Below are 21,666 nucleotides of genomic sequence, written 5' to 3' on the forward strand. Positions count from 1 at the left end.
CACCTTAGCAAGAGGGACCGATCTGGTGAAAGTGAGGGATAATCTCTCTACTGAAGCACTGAATATAAGTAAAAACCATAGGTTCCACACTCAACCCAAAACAAGGAAAAAAAAAACGTTTTTTTGGCTTGACATACGCTTTAATGCCCTTAACCGCTTAAAGGTAGTTTTCTTTATCCTTTTAATCTATACCCTAAATATGCTCTTCCCAAGTCACTTTTTAACCATTAATGACAGGGCACCATCATAAATTATAGTTTATAGGAGCTGTCGCCAATCTAAATGAACAGAATAACCCTGATCTCTGTCGGTCTGCCATGGTTGTTTTGACATCTGTCTTCTTCATCAGGCATCAGACTAATGGTTCTGTTATCGCTCGCTGTGGCCAGCCGGAGGTTAGCTGGTGGGGCTGGAGGAATGCAGATGATGAACATCTTATTCAGTCCATAGCCAGGGCTTCTGCCTCTGACAGCAGTCGAAGCAGTCCAGGCAAAATGGTCAATGGTTCGTGCATACGTAGCAGCCTTAATGGAGGAGTGCTTTCTGAGGTTGACTTTGGTAAGAAATCTTTGCTGGCCGGGCTTGTTTGTGTTTTGATTAGTTCTGTTTGGCTCCTTTTTTGATAAACATATGACAACTGGTAAGAATCCATCTTTTACAGACTCATCCATGTCAAATTCACCCTCATCGGACAGCAACTCTGCCCAGCCCCAAAAACTGTTAATTCTTGATGCCCGATCCTATGCTGCTGCTGTGGCCAATCGTGCGAAGGGTGGAGGCTGTGAGTGTCCAGGTGAGACCAAAGACCTGTGTGTGTTGGGGGGGGGGGGGGGTAGGGTTAATTTGGAAAACCCTTGCTAATTGTGAATTGTTCAACCTTGCTCATTGTGAATTGTTCAACCCTAACTCCAGGAATACTTTAACTTTAAATAGCTAGTTTGGTCCAAGCTGGTCTAAGCGAACTATTTCCTTTGCTAATCAATGCTGTCAGCGCTGTATACAGCATTCTGTGTTCCGACAGCGGTATGGGGACTTCCCAGTCCATTTCCAGAATAAAATTGCGTTATGCTTAGCTCTCCAGATTTATTGATATGAAATGTTGTCTTTTTAGAAATTAATACAAAGCTTCTTCTGCTTAGTTGAGGTGGAGAGGCAGGTGGATGATGTTATGATCCCTACCTGAATAAATCCAAGGAAGACTTGCATTCAGCCATAAAAACACAAGTTGTCTTGTGAATAATTGAACAGCTCTCTGCCCAATTTTTTTGTTTTGGGTCCAGGATGGGGAAGTCATTGTTCCCCTGCCAGAACACAGTTGTATGTAGCTGATGTTAAATCCAGTTTATAGAGTGTTGACAGCCACTGCATCGATTGGTAAATGAAATAGTTTGTTACTGTAAAACAAACTTTTTAAAGTGATAATGTTCTGTATTTGGGCTTTAGTCCCCGTTCACACTAAGGCGACCTGTGAGGCGACCTGGTCGCCTCACAGGTCGCCTCCCATAGGGAAGCTGCGGACCCGTTCTAATAGGAGCGACACAAGTCGCTCCGACTTAGAAAAAGGGTCCGGAGCTTCTTTGGGGCGACCAGGAGGCGACCGCCATAGACTTCAATGTTATGAAGTCCGTGGCGGCCGCTCCGAAGTCGTGGCGCGCTGCTCGCACCGCGACCTCGGAGGTCGCAGTACGAAGTAGCGCCGCCCCTATGTGAACGGGGCTAAAACAACGGGAACGTGGCGTGAAAATATCTTTCTATCTCAGAGCATTTTTAGTACAGTGTAGATGTGGTGTTAGTTCTATCTAATTTATAAAGTAAATGTGTTTATTTTGGTGTAATTAAACTGCAAAAAACATGTCTGGTTTGGACTTGGGTTTGTGGGGAATTCTTAATTAACTTACAGTGCCATTAATATCCAGCCCACAGTCCATTAATGTCCAGTGGCCCATAGGAACAACTGAGATTTTCAGTATTTTACTATAATCGGATAAGTTACAGGTGTTTTTATGATTTGCCTTTCTGGATTATGCACCTTTCACATTTACCTTATCAAAGTCAGAGTACGCTCCACTGAAGCAAGTAATGTACTTGGTTTATAACCTACTGTTATCGACCTTTTGAATGTGCTTTTTCAGACACTTGTTCACACTAAACAGTGAAATCTCCTGAAATATATTATGTAAGTAGGTAATTCATTACTTAACTAGATATATACGCAAATTAGAATTGTGACATTTTCAGCTCGATTCCCCCACCAACACAGTCGGTGTTGATGGAGGAATACATCACATGGAGCTAATGTGCTCTCCTGGCGGCTTGCCTATACATGGATTGAATCTCAGCCGGTCCCTGCTCAACTGGCTGAGATTCAAACCATTTATGGCCGGCATAAATCTTTTGTCAACCTTCCCCTCTATACAATCAAGGCTGGAAATGCACTTATTTGCAGAAAGTGACCTAGTGCCAGGGGGTATACTCCCTCTCTGCTATAGGTACTCAGTTTTTTTTTTTTTTTTTTTCTGCCTAGTCAGGAGTAAGGACCTAGTTCTTTGCTGGGATTTCTGGTCCTGTCAACTTTTTCTTTTTTTCCCCTGTTTTTTTTCCTGTGAGATCTACAATCCACTTCCGGACTGGGCGACAGGCTGGATAATCTAGATCTAGTGATCGCCCCAGTCTGGCCAGCGATCGTGCGCAGACCTCTGTTCCACGCTAGGTCGGCCGCGACATAACCACACCGAACGGGTGCTGGCATGCGAGTTAAACACCTCGCGAGTCGCAGTGTTCCTCCTGACCGACAGCGCCCCCATTTAGATGGCGAGGAGGTTCTGTTTGGAGCAGTGCCCGACTGGTTCCTGGTATGGAGAGCAGCTGTCCTCCCTCTCCTCCTGGAGGGTTTTGGGGTGGATGTGGGCCCCTCCTTGGGATGGTCGGACCCCTGCGTTCCCCTCCTTCCTGTCAGGCCCCCCCTTCATCTGTTTCATCTGTCATCCCATCCTACCCCCCCGCTCTCCATTTATGCTTGGGCTGTGTGGGTGATCTGGTCCGCCTCCTGGGGTGGGGTAAGGGCACAATACTGGTTATGGGGGCGGGGGTGCGCCGCCGACCAGACGATTGGCACGCGGGGGGGGTGTACCTGGTGGGGGCGCCTGGCAGGGCCCCCCCCCGTCCTGCCTGGGCCTGTCCTTGAGGCCTAGGGACCCCTCCTGGGTCCCTGGGAGCCTTGTGGTGCCGCCATTTTGCCATAGCCTGTGTGCTCTATGCATGGTGGCCATGTTTGTGTAGTCAAGCATCCATTTTGCGGTGGTTTGCCATTGAAAAAAGCAGCAGCCATGACGGTGGAGCCCTGTAGGCGGTGATTTCAGGGGTGGGAGCCCCTCTTCATCCCCTGGTGCGGACTCCTGGATCTCTTTACTTCCTGATCGCCACGCAGATTATCCTAGTGGCTGCAGGTGCCGGTTTCTGCTGGGTGGTGAGTCTGGTGGTGTTCTCTCCCTCTCTGCTGAGTATCGCTTAGTGCTTTGTGCCTGGCGACCAGGTGGTGCTGCCAGCGTAGTGGGGGTTGTCCCTTTGCAGTGTTTTACCCTTTTTGTGGGGTCCCCCTGGTGACTACTGTGACTAAGCCTGTACCGATTCCTGCTGGTGTATGCCAACTGGAATCCACTTGATCTGGTAAATGGGAAATCTTACCATTTAACACCGAAAGTGAAGTGGAGGGTCACACCACTATTGCATATGTGTATGCACCTGCACTGGCACTTACTATAGTCACACCAAAGGACTCTGTTTTTGCACTGTTTGCACTATTCTATACCAGCACTATTGCACTACGAACTTTATGAACTATATATGTGAATATTCTGTGAAATATTATTGCTGGACTTTATTGCACTTTATTTTTGCTGCATATTTTTCACTGCATATTTTTGCTGGTTTATCTTGCACCTTCATAATTGATTTATTTATCTACTGAGTAACCAATATTAGCACCTTTGCACTGTACACTTTATGAAGGAATTTTGCAATCATATGTGGCACTTTACTGCTGATTTTTACTGCAGCATATGGTTGGTAAAAATGTTTAAATTTTGCTTCCGTCATCAGGCGTCTGTGACGCAGGTTTGCAAGGCGGCCACCTGGTCATCGGTGCACACTTTCACAAAGTTCTATAAAGTGGATGTGTTGGCATCTGCAGATGCTTCCTTTGGCCTGCAAGGTTTTGCAGACTGCTGTTGAGGACCTGGCCCTCTTTGAGGGTGTATTGTTTTTTTTGTTTTTTTTTCAGGTTTGCTCCGGTTTACCTGGTTGGCTATAGTTAGCCTTGGGAATTTCCTTTTCGCTGTTCCCACCCCTCATGTTTAACACTGCTTTGGGACGTCCCAATGTTAAGAAGATCAGGAGCTGTGTTAGTCAATGAATGAAAGAGAAAATGGGACTTTTGACTTACCGTAAAATCAATTTCTCTGATGTTCATTGATGGACACAGCACCCACCCCTCTGTGGAGTTGTAATTCTTATGACACTAGTTGTAACAAAACTGAGTACCTATAGCAGAGAGAGGGAGTATACCCCCTGGGACTGCCCATAGGAGTAGACAGACTTTTTTTCTGCCTAGTTTCATACTCCTGTAGGGGCAGTATAACCCAATGGGTAAGATGATCAGGTGCTGTACGTCAATGAACATCAGAGAAATGGATTTTATGGTAAGTCAAAAATCCAATTTTTTCTCATCAACAGTGACTTCTATAAGTGTGCGGCAGAGCACTGGTTAAAGCTTGTAGGAATAGTTTTCGTTCTGCTTTCACTGTCCTATGATGCTGCATGACACCTGACTTTCTGTTTGGACAGTGCGGATTGGCCCTGTACTGATCACATGTACCCTCCCAAAAACAAAAACCTCTCTAGCACTACACACTAAGCTGAGCATGTGCAGAGTGCCCCTAAGGTTCTTTACTATCAGGAGATGGATTGGGTACTGTAGAGGAAGGGGGGAGGAGAAAAGACAGACAGGATCAAACAGCCTTTTTTACGCAATGCAGATGATTAACTCCTTAGGTTCCACAAGTAATACAACAAGCATGTTTTACTGCACATACCGACTGATTTTACCATTGTGGGTTTAGTAACCCTTTCAGTCAACCATACATTCATTACATTCGGTCGGTTCAGCAGGTATCGGCAAAATTTTGATTCATGGATGGGCTAGATGGTTGTACACAAGTCGGGTTTTTCATCAAACGATCAGTGCTGCCGGCTATATCTGGCAACACTGTTCTGTTGGTGGGGAAGGCTTTTTGCCAGCAGAATAGAATAGCTCAACAGGAGTGATTTCCCCAACCATATTAAACGTGTGAATGGGGGAATCGGTTCATTTTTTTTTTTTTTTTTTTGTTTAGCACCAACCCGCTGTTTGAATGGAAGAAAAAAAAGAAATCGTGTATGGCCAGCCATAGACAGCCCATACATTATATATTTGTTTTTTCGTTCAGCCACTGGGTTGAACAAAAGGAAATGCTATGATTCACACATTCGATGTGGATGAGGGAATCCCTCCCACTGTGGTATTTTATTCTGGCATCTGGGAGCCTTCCCTTCCATCAGAATCCAATGATCAGTGTTGCGGGCTATAGCTGGCAGCACTGGTTGTTTGGGTATAACCCAACAGGCTGGTTGTACACAAGTAAATTGATCATCTTGTGTACAACCAGTCTGCCCATACATGGATTGAAATTTGTTCGGAGATGGGGGAGATTTCTCAGTAAGGACGTGACTGCTCTGGGCATTCAACAAAAGGGCAGGAAGAAACCGGAGCAATGCTAGAGGCAATTTAAAGCCCACACTAATTTATGTAGCGTTATTATTGTGGATCGTATGTTTTTGTTAAAGAACAAGAATGATCAAATTGTTATGGGAGGCATCTGAAAGAGAAAAGCAGAGGCTACCACTTCCAGCATACCTCTAAACATTCTTTTGTCCCTGGCGTTCTCAGTAATGGGCCATACACACTATAAGATTTTCTGAAGACTTTTTCCTTTAGACTTACCAAAACCATATAATATGAGGTCAAACCTAAACACTTTCAATTTGTATGGAATCTGGCAGACCCTTGCACTACATAGAGAAGGTAAATCTGAAGGAAAAAGTTTTCAGAAAATCTTATAGTGTGTATGGCCCTTAACTGAGCGTACTGAAGTCAACACATGAGCCAGACAAGTAGCATTTTCACAAGGAAAGGTCAGTAGTTGCATTCAGCCCACCTATGTCTCATGACCGGTCGGTCTCCTTTTAAAGCCTTGGTTTACGTAAATAATTTTGTGCAAGTTGGAGCAATTTATGTAAAATCACTGCTTAAATGAATGTTGAGCTGCTAGTGACATACCATTTTCTCATAAATCAAATATAACTTTCTGCATGACAGTCAGCAGATTATCCCTCTGGTAATTCATGACTATTACTTGTTTTCTTTGTAGAGTATTATCCCAACTGTGAAGTTGTATTCATGGGGATGGCCAATATTCACTCCATCCGCAAGAGCTTCCAATCATTACGTCTGCTGTGCACACAGATGCCAGATCCAGCCAAGTAATTGTTTTCTGTCATTCACTGTGATGTTCATACTTTAATTCTGACCTTTTCCACCTAATTTTGGTTTCTTGCTACTTGCATTTGCAATTTTACTTCAGTTCTTTTTCCAGATTAGCAGAGAGCTAACAATTGATGTTTTATGGTGAAGATGTGTAGTTTTTTTGTGCCTGCCAGTAGTAATGGCTTGTGTGTCAGTTGTGGTATTAGTCCTCACACTAACCAGAATAACCTTGTATGGCTGCCTAAAGCGGTAAAGGCATAATGAAAAGGCACTCTCCTCTCCTCCGATTACCCGAGTGCCTCTGTAGCAAGCTGTGCGCTATGGGGGTACTCGTGCGGGCACACTCTCGAGTAAGGCTGCGTGCGTCTTTAAGAACACACAGCGCGGCTTGGCCATGCCCCCACCATCCTGCCTTACCGGATATGATTGACAGCAGCAGGAGCAAATAACCTCCGCTGTTGCCTCCGTCTCTTGTTAGAAGAGGGAGAGAGAGAGCAGTGCTGTTGGAGACAAGTACAGTCTGGATCAAAAGAGCAGCCAGGTAAGTGAGTGTGTTTGTGTGTGGGGGGGGGGGGGTAGATATTCGTCTTTTTTTTTACCTTAATGTAGAGAATGCATTAACCACTTGCCGCCCGCCCGCCGTCTATTGACGGCGGAGCGGTGCAACCATTATTCTGGGAAGACGTCATATGACGTGATCCCAGAAAACAGGGCAGGCGCGCGATCGGCTGTGTTCCAATGACACAGCCGATCACAATAGAGGAGCCCGGAAGATGACCGCGCATGCGCGATCGGGAGCGCGCAGCGCGGTCATGTCGGTGGCACTGTGTTCCGTAGGAACACAGCTGTCACCGGCACTAGTAAACAGTCACTGACAGTGACTGTTTACTATGTGATCGGCTGTGAATCCATTCACAGCCGATCACAAAATGTAAACAAAGAGCAGTAACTCACTGTTACTAGCTCTTCTCCCCCTCACACAGCTTCCAGTGTGAGGAGAGCAGAGCTAGAAACAGTGAGTTACTGCTCTTTACACCTGTAAAAGTAAAATCACAAAAATAAATGTCCCCACACAGTCCTCAGTCCCCCCCAATTGCACCTGTCACCCAACACTCACCTCATCAGTGCCCAGAAATTGACACCCATAAGGCTACGTTCACATGTGAGCGTAGCGATCGCGGGCAGAATCACCGCGATTCTGCCCGCGATCCGGAAATCATTGCAAATTGCGGGACGCTTGTGCGTTGCCCGTGATTTGCAATAGCACCCCAAACGCTGTGCGCAAACAACGCATGACGCCCAAAAAAGGTACAAGAGCTTCTTTGGGGCGTCATGCTTTGTTTGCGTGATGTTACCTCGATTCGGCAGGCGGAAATCGCAGCAACATCGCACAGAGTTTGGGGTGCTATTGCAAATCACGGGCAACGCACAGGCGTCCCGCCATTTGCAATGATTTCTTGATCGCGGGCTGTGATTCTGCCCATGATCGCTACGCTCACATGTGAACATAGCCTAAAGTTCACCAGTCACCAGAGACTGCCATCAGTACCGCCCCGTGCACCATCGCCTGTCACCCATCGGTGACCATCGCCCCTCACCTGTCACCCCATCAGTCATCGTCACCTGTCACCCCATCAGTCATCGTCACCTGTCACCCCATCAGTCATCGTCACTTGTCACCCCGTCAGTGATTGTCATCTGTCACCCCATCAATCATCGTCACCTGTCACCCCATCAGTCATCGTCACCTGTCACCCCATCAATCATCGTCACCTGTTTGCCATATACATGCAATCACTTACTGACCGCCTAACGACTATATGCGTCGGCCATTAAAGGCTAAATACTGGGGTTATGGCAGCAGATAGCTGCCATAACCCCGGTATTTTTTGAAACGGCGGTCGGCTTTCAGATAAGGGTGGTCCCAGCGGCGGTTTCGCCGTGGAATTACCCTTACGGTGCAGGGGAAGAGGTGCCCCCCCCCCTCCTGCCCGCGTCCCAGACGTTTTCCCAGCTTACCGGACCCGCCGACAGCGGGGAAAACTATCCAGTCCCGGATCCTCAGAGACAGGAAGTCGAGTGAGGGCAAGATGGCCCTCACTCGACTCTATGGTCTTGGAGGACCGGAGCTACGTCAAAAGACGTTGCCTAGCAACCGGTTTAAATGGCCGCTTTTTTTTTTTTTTTTTTTTCTTTTTTAGTGTAGTTGTGAGGTGTGAGGTCTTTTTGACCCCAGATGTCACAATAGAGGACCTGTCATGCCTATTTCTATTACAAGGGATGTTTACATTCCTTGTAATAGGAATAAAAATGATCAAAAAAATTTTTTTTTTTTTTAAACTGTGTAAAAATAAAAAAATAATAAAATAAATAGGAAAAAAAAAAATTAAAGCGCCCTGTCCCCGTTAGCTCGCGCGCAGAAGCAAACGCATACGCAAGTCCCGCCCACATATGTAAACGGTGTTCAAACCATACATGTGAGGTATCTCCGTGATTGTTAGAGCGAGAGCAATAATTTGAGCCCTAGACCTTCTCTAACTTTAAGCTAGTAACCTGCAGAAATTTTTAAATCTTGCCTATGGGGATTTTTAAGTACCAATGTTTGGCGCCATTCTGTGAGCATGCGCGATTTTGAAGCATGACATGTTTGGTATCGAATTACTCGGCGTAACATTATCTTTCACATTATGGAAAAAAATTGGGCTAAATTTACTGTTTTCTTATTTTTTAGTTCAAAAAAGTGAATTTTTTTCAAAAAAATTGCATTTGGAAGACTGCTGCGCAAATATGGTGTGATAAAAAATATTGCAACGATCTCCATTTTATTCTCTAGGGTCTCTGCTAAAAAAAATATATAATGTTTGGGGGTTCTAAGTAGTTTTCTAGCAAAAAAATGATTTTAGCTTGTAAACACCAAGTGTCAAAAATAGGCCCAGTCTTAAAGTGGATAAATGGACAACTTTTGTGAAAAGTGCTACTTGGATGTTAGGCCTATGTATATGGCCAGGCTGTGAAAAAGTGTTACACATGTGGTATCGCCATACTCAGGAGGAATAGCAGAATGTATTTTGGGGTGCAATTTTTGCTATGTACATGCTATGTGTTAGAAATATTGCATAAATGGCTTTGTGTAAAAAAAATGCGTTTTCATTTTCTTTCCACATTTTCCAAAAACTTGTGGAAAAAAATGACATATTCAAAAGACTCATTATGCCTCAAAAATTATACGTTGGGCTGTTTGCTTTCCAAAATGGGGTCATTTTATGGGGGTTTCCATTGCCCTGGTGCTCCAGGGCCTTCAAAAGTGCGATAGGTTGTCAGGAAATTATATGTGTAATTTGTGCTCCTAGAATGCCGGATGGTACTACTGGGATGTTAGGCCTCTGTATGTGGCCAGGCTGTGAAAAAGTCTCACACATGTGGTATCGCCATACTCAGGAGTAGTAGAATGTGTTTTGGGGTGTAGTTGCAAGTATACATATGCTGTGTGAGAGAAATAACCTGTTAATACGTCAATTTGTAAAAAAAAAAAATATCTTCATACTTCAAGAGTTGTGGGAAAAAATGACAACTTCAAAAAACTCACCATGCCCCTTATTAAATACCTTGGAATGTCTACTTTCCAAAAAGGGGTCATTTGGGGGGTATTTGTACTTTCCTGACTTTTTAGTGTCTCAAGAAATGAGATAGGCCTTCAGTACATCAGGTGTGGTCAAGTGTGATCAATTTTCAATGATTAGCACCATAACTTGTGGACTCTATAACTTTCACAAAGACCAAATAATATACACTTATTTGGGTTATTTTTACCAAAGATAAGTAGCAGTATAAATTTTGGCCAAAATTTGTGAAGAAAAATTACTCATTTGCTAAATTTTATGACAGAAACAAAGAAAAATGTGTTTTTTCACAATATTTTCAGTCTTTTTTTATTTATAGCACAAAAAATAAAAAACCCAGTAGTGATTAAATACCATCAAAAGAAAGCTCTATTTGTGTGAAAAAAAGGACACAAATTTTTTATGGGTACAGTGTTGCATGACTGAGTAATTGTCATTCAAAGTGTGAGAGCGCTGAAAGCTGAAAATCTGTCTGGGCAGGAAGGGGGTGAAAGTGCACTGTAGGCAAGTGGTTAAGTAAACAAAAGAAAAAACCCTTATGCCTTTAGATTATCACATAAAATATATATATATGTGTGTGTGTGTGTGTGTGTGTGTGTGTGTGTGTGTGTGTGTGTGTGTGTATATATATATATATATATACACACACACACACACACACACACACACACACACATATATATATATATATATATATATATGTGTGTGTGTGATGATATTGATGATATATATATACAGCTGCAAGAAAAAGTATGTGAACCCTTTGGAATGATATGGATTTCTGCACAAATTGGTCATAAAATGTGATCTGATCATCATCTAAGTCGCAACAATAGACAATCACAGTCTGCTTAAACTTATAACACACACAGAATTAAACGTTGCCATGTTTTTATTGAACACACCATGTAAACATTCACAGTGCAGGTGGAAAAAGTATTTGAACCCTTGGATTTAATAACTTGTTGAACCTTCTTAGGCAGCAATAACTTCAACCAAACGTTTCCTGTAGTTGCAGATCAGACGCGCACAGCGGTCAGGAGTAATTCTTGACCATTCCTCTTTACAGAACTGTTTCAGTTCAGCAATATTTTTGGGATGTCTGGTGTGAATCGCTTTCTTGAGGTCATGCCACAGCCTCTCAATCGGGTTGAGGTCAGGACTCTGACTGGGCCACTTCAGAAGGCGTTCTCCTGCAAAATGTCTTGATAAACTTGGAAATTCATTTTTCCTTCGATGATAGCAATCTGTCCAGGCCCTGACGCAGCAAAGCAGCCCCAAACCATGATGCCCCCACCATCATACTTCACAGTTGGGATGAGGTTTTGATGTTGGTGTGCTGTGCCTCTTTTTTGCCACACATAGTGTTGTCTTTCTTCCAAAAAACTCAACTTTGGTTTCATCTGTCCACGGAATATTTTGCCAGTACTGCTGGGGAACATCCAGGTGCTCTTGTGCAAACTGTAAACGTGCAGCAATGATTTGTTTGAACAGCAGTGGCTTCCTCTGATGTATCCTCCCATGAAATCCATTCTTGTTTATTGTTTTACGTATTGTAGATTCGCTAACAGGGATGTTAGCATTTGTCAGTGACTTTTGTAAGTCTAGCTGACACTCTAGGATTCTTCTTCACCTCATTGAGCAGTCTGCGCTGTGCTCTTGCAGTCATCTTTACATGACGACCACTCTTAGGGAGAGTAGCAGCAGTGCTGAACTTTCTCCATTTATAGACCATTTGTCTTACCGTGGACTGATGAACAGCAAGGCTTTTGGAGATACTTTTATAACCCTTTCCAGCTTTATGCAAGTCAACAATTCTTAATCGTAGGTCTTCTGAGAGCTCTTTTGTGCGAGGCATCATTCACATCAGGCAATGCTTCTTGTGAAAAGCAAACCCAGAACTGGTGTGTGTTTTTTATAGGACAGGGCAGCTGTAACCAAAACCTCCAATCTCATCTCATTGATTGGACTCCAGTTGGCTGACATCTCACTCCAATTAGCTCTTGGAGATGTCATTAGTCTAGGGGTTCACATACTTTTTGCACCTGCACTGTGAATGTTTACATGGTGTATTCAATAAAAACATGGCAACATTTCATTCTTTGTGTGTTATTAGTTTAGGCAGACTGTGATTGTCTATTGTTGTGACTTAGATGATGATCAGATCACAATTTATGACCAATTTGTGCAGAAATCCATATCATTCCAAAGGGTTCACATACTTTTTCGTGTGTGTGTGGTGTGTGTGGTGTGTGTGTGTGTGTGTGTATATATACTTACACACACGTGTGTGTGTTTGTGTGTGTGTATATATATATATATATATATATATAATATATATATATATATACATACATACATACATACATACATACAGGTTTTATATATATATATATATATATTTCTCTAGCGCTCATTGACAGACGTAGTCCTCGGTGATACACCACCTTCGGGTTATGTTGCCTCCACAGGAGCAGGACTAGACAGGAAATTAAAAAGCTCTGGCCACACCCCAGGGGCAGTCCCAGAGGGTATATCCTCTCTCTCTCTGCCTCAGCAAATCAGTTATTTTCTGTCTAGTTAGGAGTAAGGACCTAGATACCTTGCTGGGATCTTAGGTCCTGGCAAGAATTTTTTCTTAAAGGATTTTTTAGACAGCTTTTTTTCTCCAGTGTTCCTGTGAGATCTTCAAGCAAGAAAGCTGAACTGGGCGACGGGCTGGATGTTGAGATCCGGTGGTCACCCCAGTTCAGCCTACGAGCGCGTGCAGGCCATAGCTCCGCGCTGGGTCGGCCGCGACAAAGTCCCATTAAAGGACTGTCCACGCGAGTTAAACGTCTCGCTGAAACGCCAAAGACCATGAGTCACGGCGTCCGTATCGGTCGACAGCCCTCCCGCCCCGGTGGAGAGGGGTACTGTCAGGAGTTGGTGCCCGCCTGGTTCCGGTATGGTGAGTAGTATGTTTCCCCTTTCCCCCTGACGGGTTTTGTGGTGAACGCGGGCCCCTCTCTGTATGGTAAGATAGAGTCCCCCTCTATCCTATAACATGGCACAGATCCTCCTACTTTGAGTGTGATTTTATGTGTGCAAAAAGCCAGGAGGCTTGGTTTGGGAGCTAACAATCTAATTGTATACATGTTTTAAAGATGTAATCTGTGGCATTCTGGGAATCTTATGGGTTAAGAATAAGCTACCTACCAGTCAGAAGCCACTGACATGTAGACTGCCTTCCTAATCAGATCTCCAGCTATTAGCAGGCCTCCCGAACGGCCATGCGGTCCGCCAGGGCCGGTGCCGCCAACCACGCCATATCCCCATGCAGAGAGAGTGTTGTGTGCCCTGCAGCACACCGCTATTCAGTACGGGCCGCCGCCATTTTTTTTGCTGGATCGCACGAGCCGCCATTTTGGCGTAGCCTCGTGTCTCCAGCATGGGGGCGGCCATGTTTGAGGTGATCCAAACACCTCGTGGAGCTTGGGGGAGGCGCCGGAAGGCGTACAGAGGGGCGGAGCCGCCTCCTTTTTTCCTGGGCAGCCAGCCAAAAGACTTCCTGTTTGTCAAGACAGCTCTGTAACCTGTTGCAGTTAAACTCTGAGCATCAAGTGGTGAGCCTGGGGGTCTATCTCTCTCTCTCTCTCTCGATCGATAGGGATCCCTAGCAGGTAACACTAAGGGGCTTTTGTGGCGCTGGGGGTCGAAAAAAAAAAAAAAAAAAGTTTTATTTTTGAATTATATTATCCAGGAAGTAACTGGAATTATCATGGACCCTGCCACACATATTCCCCCACCTGTTTCCCTCGAGGGGGCCACGGGACCCGCCGGTGCACAGAGTATAGAGTCATTTACAGCAATTTTGGAGTCTATGGTGGCTCGGGTGGAGGCGGCCTGTCAGGGACGGGGGTCAAGGAAGCGACCCCCGCCTACCCCTATACCATCTGACACCTCTGACTCAGATTCAGAGGTGGTCACGGCAATTGCAGGTTCCTCTGCAAGGGCTGTTATCCCAGGTAAAGCCCCCTCAGACAGTGAGGAGGACGCTTCTTCTCCTGCTATTATTCAGGAAGAAGCATTGGTGGACGCACTAGTTGTGGCAGTGCAGGAAACCTTAAAACTTGAGGCTTTACCGGCAGAGGCAACTGAAACAGAGATTCCTTTTGGTACTAATAAGCCCATCAAGACGATGAAGGCTTTTCCTGTACCTAAATGTTTCGGTAATCAGATTAAAGGAGAATGGGAGCATTCTAAACGTACCTTTACTATTTCCAAGCGTATTGCTAGACGCTATCCGTTTGAGGAATCCATCATTAAGAAATGGACGGTACCACCAGTCGTGGATCCGCCTATTTCCAGGCTGAATAAAGCCACGGTTATTCCAGTGGAGGACACTTCGTCCTTTAAGGATCCGGTGGATCGAAAGATGGAAGCAGAGTCCCGCACCATCTTCTCTCTGATAGGGTCAGCTTTTAGACCAGTAATTGTTATTGGTCTAGTTTCCCAGACACTTACGGAATGGGCGAAAATGGTACGCCAAGAACTTAGGGGAAAAGATATTCCCCAGGAGACATCTGATTTGATGGAACAGATTATACAAGGGCTACAGTTTATCTGTGACGCAGCCTTGGACACTACTCCCTTATTAGGGCATGCATCTAAGACAGCGGTGATCCTCAGACGTGTGCTGTGGTTAAAATGCTGGTCAGCTGACCTAGGTTCCAAAAAGACCTTGACAAATCTCCCCTTTCAGGGGAATCGTCTATTTGGGGCCAACCTAGATGAAATCATTAAGGATGCCACTGGGGGCAAGAGCACTTTTTTGCCACAGGCTGCTAAAGCTAAGGGACCTCGCAACAAGCGAGGACCTTTCTTTACCGCCCATAAAGGGCGCCCGGCTGGTACTAGCGGGAAAGGCAAGACTCCTCCAGGAGGGTTCAAGAAGGGGACCAACCCAGCCAAACCCGAAGCAAAGGAGTACACAGCCTGAAGGTGCGCCCCCACCCGGTTTCAGGGTGGGGGGACGTTTTCATCGGTATTCAGGACATTAGATCGAGCATCAACCACTACTACCGGTGCGATTCTTCCCTTCCAACATTTAAGTACTACAGGAAGCGGTAGTTACCGTTCCCTGAATAGATCTTTTCCTTTACCTTTTCCCAAGATTAGTCCCGATACCTCACAGGAATCGGATCTGGTTGACCAGATAGGCCAAGTAGCCTCTAGTCGGGTGACTTCGGTCCCTGAGGTTCAACCAGAAAAGATCACCTTTCCTGATAACTATCAGGTATCTGATAAATGTGTGGGAACAGAAAACGACCAGACTTTCTCGGATGGTCGGGGCCAGATACCTCTAGGGACGCCTGGTTCAGATTCAATCAGCGCCAGTGGTCCTAGAAATTCTAGGCTGGCCTCCTCAAGCCGGCCTGGCCGACTTGGACATGTTAGTCGTACACGTTCCGTGGGAACTTCGTCTCAGGGAGTGTCTGTGGTCTCAAGGACCAATTTACCATCATGCTTTACAGTCGCTGGGTTTAATGGCCTGGCCATTGAGACCCAAGTACTGAAGGACAGAGGTTTGTCAGTTTCAGTCATTCCTACCCTTATTAAAGCAAGGAAAGCGACTTCCAGCAAAGTCTATTATCACACATGGAAAACTTATATTGCGTGGTGCGAATCTTTAGGATTTCCTCCACGTACCTATTCGGTGTCTCAAATATTGGCCTTTTTGCAACTAGGGGTTGAGCAGAAGCCAGCCTTGAGCACCATCAAGGGTCAAGTTTCAGCATTAGCAATCTTCTTTCAGAAGCCTTTAGCTACCAAATCCTTGGTGCGGAATTTCATCCAGGGGGTGCGGCACCTGGCTCCTCCAGTCCGCGCGCCCTTACCGCCTTGGGATCTTAATTTGGTTTTGTCGGTTCTACAGAAACCTCCCTTTGAAAACATCAGGGAGATTCCCTTGCTTACTTTATCCCAGAAGGTGGCCTTCTTGGTGGCTATTACTTCTGCTCGCAGGGTGTCAGAACTGGCTGCATTATCATGCCAGTCACCATACCTAGTGATTCATAGGGATAAGGTAGTACTTCATCCTAAGCCATCTTTTCTTCCCAAGGTGGTTTCAGATTTTCATCTGAATGAAGATATTGTACTACCTTCCTTGTGTCCTCAGCCCAAGCATCATCGGGAACATGCGTTGCATTCCTTAGATGTGGTTCGGGCAATCAGGGTATACCTGAAAGCTACGGAATCATTCCGTAAGACGGATTCACTTTTTGTGATCACGGATGGCCCCAGAAAGGGTTTGCCTGCATCTGCCGCGACCATTGCCAAATGGATTAGACAAACGGTGGTACAGGCTTATTCTATTAAGGGTCAGAGTCCTCCGTTCCCTGTTAGGGCGCACTCCACTCGAGCGCTCAGTACTTCCTGGGCCTTTCGCCATCAGGCGTCAGTGGTCCAGGTATGTAAGGCGGCCACCTGGTCGTCGGTACATACCTTTACAAAGTTCTATAAAATTTATGTGACGGCATCGGCGGATGCCTCATTTGGCCGCAAGGTTTTGCAGGCCGCAATTTGAGGAGACCGGTGGTCTACCTCGAGGGTTTTTTCTGTTTGAAAAAAAAAAAAAAAAAAAAAATTTTTTTTTTTTTTCTCTTTTTTTGTTGAGTCTCATCATTAAGGATGAGCATTGTAAACTTCTAGTTGGCACCGGTTGGGCCTTCTAGATTGGGATTTGATTTCCATTTTCCCACCCCTCAGTTGTGATACTGCTCTGGGACGTCCCGAAGGTGGTGTATCACCGAGGACTACGTCTGTCAATGAGCGCTAGAGAAAAATGGATTTTTGTAAAATCTTACCGTAAAATCCTTTTCTGTAAAATCTTACCGTAAAATCCTTTTCTCTTAGCTCATTGACAGACGTAGTCCCCGCCCCTCTGTTTTTTGAGTTGGGTTAAAATCTCTAAAGACTGCTTTTTCACATAACTGATTTGCTGAGGCAGAGAGAGAGAGGATATACCCTCTGGGACTGCCCCTGGGGTGTGGCCAGAGCTTTTTAATTTCCTGTCTAGTCCTGCTCCTGTGGAGGCAACATAACCCGAAGGTGGTGTATCACCGAGGACTACGTCTGTCAATGAGCTAAGAGAAAAGGATTTTACGGTAAGATTTTACAAAAATCCATTTATATACATATACATACACACACACACACACACACACACGTGTGTGTGTGTGTATGTATGTATGTATGTATGTATATATATGTATATATATATATATATATATATATATATATATATATATATATATATATATATATACGTGTGTGTGTGTGTGTATATACAGTACAGACCAAAAGTTTGGACACACCTGCTCATTCAAAGAGTTTTCTTTATTTTCATGACTATGAAAATTGTAGAGTCACACTTCAAGAGGTAGTCACCTGAAATGGTCTTCCAACAGTCTTGAAGGAGTTCCCAGAGATGCTTAGCACTTGTTGGCCCTTTTGCCTTTACTCTGCAGTCCAGCTCACCCCAAACCATCTCGATTGGGTTCAGGTCCTGTGACTGTGGAGGCCAGGTCATCTGGCGCAGCACCCCATCACTCTCCTTCTTGGTCAAATAGCCCTTACACAGCCTGGAGGTGTGTTTGGGGTCATTGTCCTGTTGAAAAATAAATTATGGTCCAACTAAACGCAAACCGGATGGAATAGCATGCCGCTGCAAGATGCTGTGGTAGCCATGCTGGTTCAGTATGCCTTCAATTTTGAATAAATCCCCAACAGTGTCACCAGCAAAGCACCCCCACACCATCATACCTCCTCCTCCATGCTTCACGTGGGAACCAGGCATGTAGAGTTCATCCGTTCAGCTTTTCTGCGTCGCACAAAGACACGGTGGTTGGAACCAAAGTTATCAAATTTGGACTCCTCAGACCAAAGCACATATTTACACTGGTCTAATGTCCATTCCTTGTGTTCTTTAGCCCAAACAAGTCTCTTCTGCTTGTTGCCTTTTTTTTAGCAGTGGTTTCCTAGCAGATATTCTACCATGAAGGCCTGATTCACACAGTCTCCTCTTAACATTTGTTCTAGAGATGTGTCTGCTGCTAGAACTCCGTTGACCTGGTCTCTAATCTGAGCTGCTGTTAACTTGCGATTTCTGAGGCTGGTGACTCTGATGAACTTATCCTCTGCAGCAGAGTTGACTCTTGATCTTCCTTTCCTGGGGCGGTCCGCATGTGAGCCAGTTTCTTTGTAGCGCTTGATGGTTTTTGTGACTGCACTCGGGGACACTTTCAACGTTTTCCCAATTTTTCGGACTGACTGATCTTCATTTCTTAAAGTAATGATGGCCACTCGTTTTCCTGTACTTAGCTGCTTTTTTCTTGCCATAATACAAATTCTAACAGTCTATTCAGTAGGACTATCAGCTGTGTATCCACCTGACTTCTGCACAACACAACTGATGGTCCCAACCCCATTTATAAGGCAAGAAATCACACTTATTAAACCTGACAGGGCACACCTGTGAAGTGAAAACCATTTCAGGTGACTACCTCTTGAAGTGTGACTCTTCTTTATTTTCATGACTATGAAAATTGTAAACTCTTTGAATGAGAAGGTGTGTCCAAACTTTTGGTCTGTACTGTGTGTATGTGTGTGAGATATCTATCTATCTATCTATCTATCTATCTATCTATCTATCTATCTATCTATCTATCTATCTATCTATCTATCTATCTATCTATCTATCTATCTATCTATCTATCTATCTATCTATCTGTGTGTATGTGTGTGTATATATATATATATATATATATATATATATATATATATATATATATATATATATATATATATACACGCACGCACGCACACACACACACACACACACACACACACACACACACACACAGTACAGACCAAAAGTTTGGAAACACCTATAATGTGTATGTATGTAGGTGTATATATATATATATATATAATATATATATATTCAGAAAAATTCAAGGAACACTTTGAAACCACATCAGATCTCAGTGGAGATATCTATACTGACATTGACTGGTTAATGTGTTGGGAATAAAAGGATGGAAATGAAAATTAACTCTCGCCATAAGAGGCCGGGCATTGTCGTGCACCAGTAGGAACCCAGGACCCACTGCACAAGCGTAAAGTCTGACAATGGGTCCAAGGATTTCATACTGCTACCTAATGGCAGTTAGGGTGCCGTTGTCGCGCTTCGGGATCTCAACTACTTCCCTCCAGTTGTTGCAGAACTACACATCCCATGAGGCATTGTTAAACTCTGACATTCACAGACATGACTAGGCATGATGGTAATTGTAGTTCTGAACAACTGGAGGGTCATGGTTTGGAGACCCACTACCAAATCGGTCATGCTGAACAATGTTACAGGCAGTATAACATTCTCCATGGATTCTCCAGACCCTTTCACATCTGTCACGTGTTCAGGGTGAACCTGCTCACATCTGTGAAAAGCACAGGGCGCCAGTGGCGGACCTGCCAATTCTGGTGTTCAGTGGCAAATGCCAGTCGAGCTCCACAGTGCTGGGCGGTGAGCACAGGGCCCAGTAGAGGAGGTCGGGCCCTCAGGCCACCCTCAATCCGCCGCTGGTACCACTTTTAGGAGAAAGAGGACCACCCGCCAATCAAGGAAAAAATACCAGGGTTATGGCAGGTATCTGCAGCCAGAACCCCTGTATGTAATGTCAAAGTAGTGACATATAACTGCAGCGGGCGGTCCGTAAGTGGTTAAGTAAGTTATTCCTAAGAATTACAGGCCTACAATGTAAAACAAATTTCCATGCAAAACAATGTACTGCTTTGACATTCAAAAATACTGACCTAATCAGACCGCCTGGGAGGTTAAAGGGTATCACGGGGGGGGGGGGGGGGGAGAGGACCTTCCTGCCACACTCTAGTAAAAGGAAGGAGCCTCGTCGCAGACAGGGGCTCTCCTTCTCAGCCCATAGAAAATTATTTTGTGCCTCTGGGGCTGAAAATTAGGGAAATTGATCTTTCAAATCTTCCCAGGGAGATTCTAAGCAACCTTGGTCTGGTAAGTCTAGAGCTAGCTTCTTTGGACCAACAGAAAAGACCCCTTCAGCATGAAGGTCTGCCCTCACCCATTATTGGGGTAGGGGACAGCTTCACTGGTTTCCGACCCCAGGGACCTCTTTCATGTGCGTCAAGAAGGTCTGCGATGTTTCTTATGGGGGGCAAAGTTTGTCCTTTTTTCAGGTTTTTTTAAGGACCAGAGTCGTCTTGTGCGGGTTTAATTCCTGCAAAAGTTCGAGTGATGTCTGAACTACCTAAGGTCCCCCTATCCCTGTCCAGGGAGTTGAATTACCTAGGCCTAGTTTTAAATCTGACCAGGGGGGACAAACTTCAGGAACCACAGGCCGTGATTCACCATCTGCTGTTACACAGACAATTCTCTCTTCTGATTTGCATAGAGGTTCTGGTGGTATCCACCTTCAAGACAATTCTGTTTGCACAGACCTGCATGCAGCTCCTTTAGCAGGTTCGGCTCCACAGAAGGATACCGAAGTTTGTGGCGGGGTCACAGGTTCCTCTGGCAGACGCCGCAGGCATCCAAGGGCCACAGTAAGTCCAGTATCATCCTCAGCTCAGGCTTCTTCTGCGGTTCGTGCGAGGAATCAAGGGTGAGGATCTTCCAATCATTCTGGTGGCCGTAAAACGTCCCTTGGGGGCTTCCTTTCACAGAAGACCAGTTGTCCCAAGGGCTGATATACCATCCTGCTTTACAGTTGCTGGTTTTAATGTCTTGGCTATTGAAAGCCAGGAACTGAGGGATAGAGGTTTGGATTAGTGATCCCTACTTTGGTAAAGGAGAGGAAGTCATCTTCCAGCAAGATATAACATCGTATGTGGAAAGCGTACATTTCTTGGTGTGAGTTGATTGGCGCTCATCCTCGATCCTTTTCTGTGGGTCGAATCTTAACCTTTCTTCAACAAGGTGTTGAGCAGAAGTTGGTCTTGAGTACCATCAAGGGACCCAGGTGTCTGCCTTGGCAATCTTCTATCGGCGACCCCTAGCCACGCGCTCTTTAGTTCATACCTTCATTCGGGGAGTTCGACCTGTGTGGCTCCACCTGTACTGTCTTTTGCCGCCATGGGATTTAAACTCGGTGCTCTCGGTTCTCCAGAAACCTCCATTTGAGAATATCCAGGAGATTCCCGTGCCTACGTTGTCCCAAAAGGTGGCATTCTTGGTGGCAATCTACTTTCACCGACCCCTAGCCACGCACTCTTTAGTTCATACCTTCATTCAGGGGGTTTGACATGTGACACCACCTGTACGGTCTCTTTTGCCGCCATGGGATTTAAAATGAGTGTTTTCGGTTCTCCAGAAACCTCCTTTTGAGAATATTCGGGAGATTCCCCTGCCTACATTATCCCAGAAGGTGGCATTTTTGGTGGCTATTACCT

The 21,666-nt window shown here is 45.1% G+C and overlaps 1 protein-coding gene across 6 annotated transcripts in view; it reads left to right on the forward strand.

The window, feature by feature from the left end:
• MTMR3 (myotubularin related protein 3) overlaps positions 1 to 21,666 on the forward strand; it is a 249,319-nt gene that overhangs the window by 182,015 nt on the left and 45,638 nt on the right. For all 6 annotated transcript variants that reach the window (XM_082256785.1, XM_082256786.1, XM_082256789.1 and 3 more), the window contains exons 10-12: positions 350 to 558; positions 662 to 793; positions 6,465 to 6,576. In XM_082256785.1, the coding sequence (XP_082112911.1) occupies positions 350 to 558; positions 662 to 793; positions 6,465 to 6,576 (453 nt within the window). The remainder of the gene's footprint in view (positions 1 to 349; positions 559 to 661; positions 794 to 6,464; positions 6,577 to 21,666) is intronic.

Source organism: Pelophylax lessonae, assembly GCF_965119305.1.
Source record: "Pelophylax lessonae genome assembly, chromosome: 1".
NCBI lineage: Eukaryota > Metazoa > Chordata > Amphibia > Anura > Ranidae > Pelophylax > Pelophylax lessonae.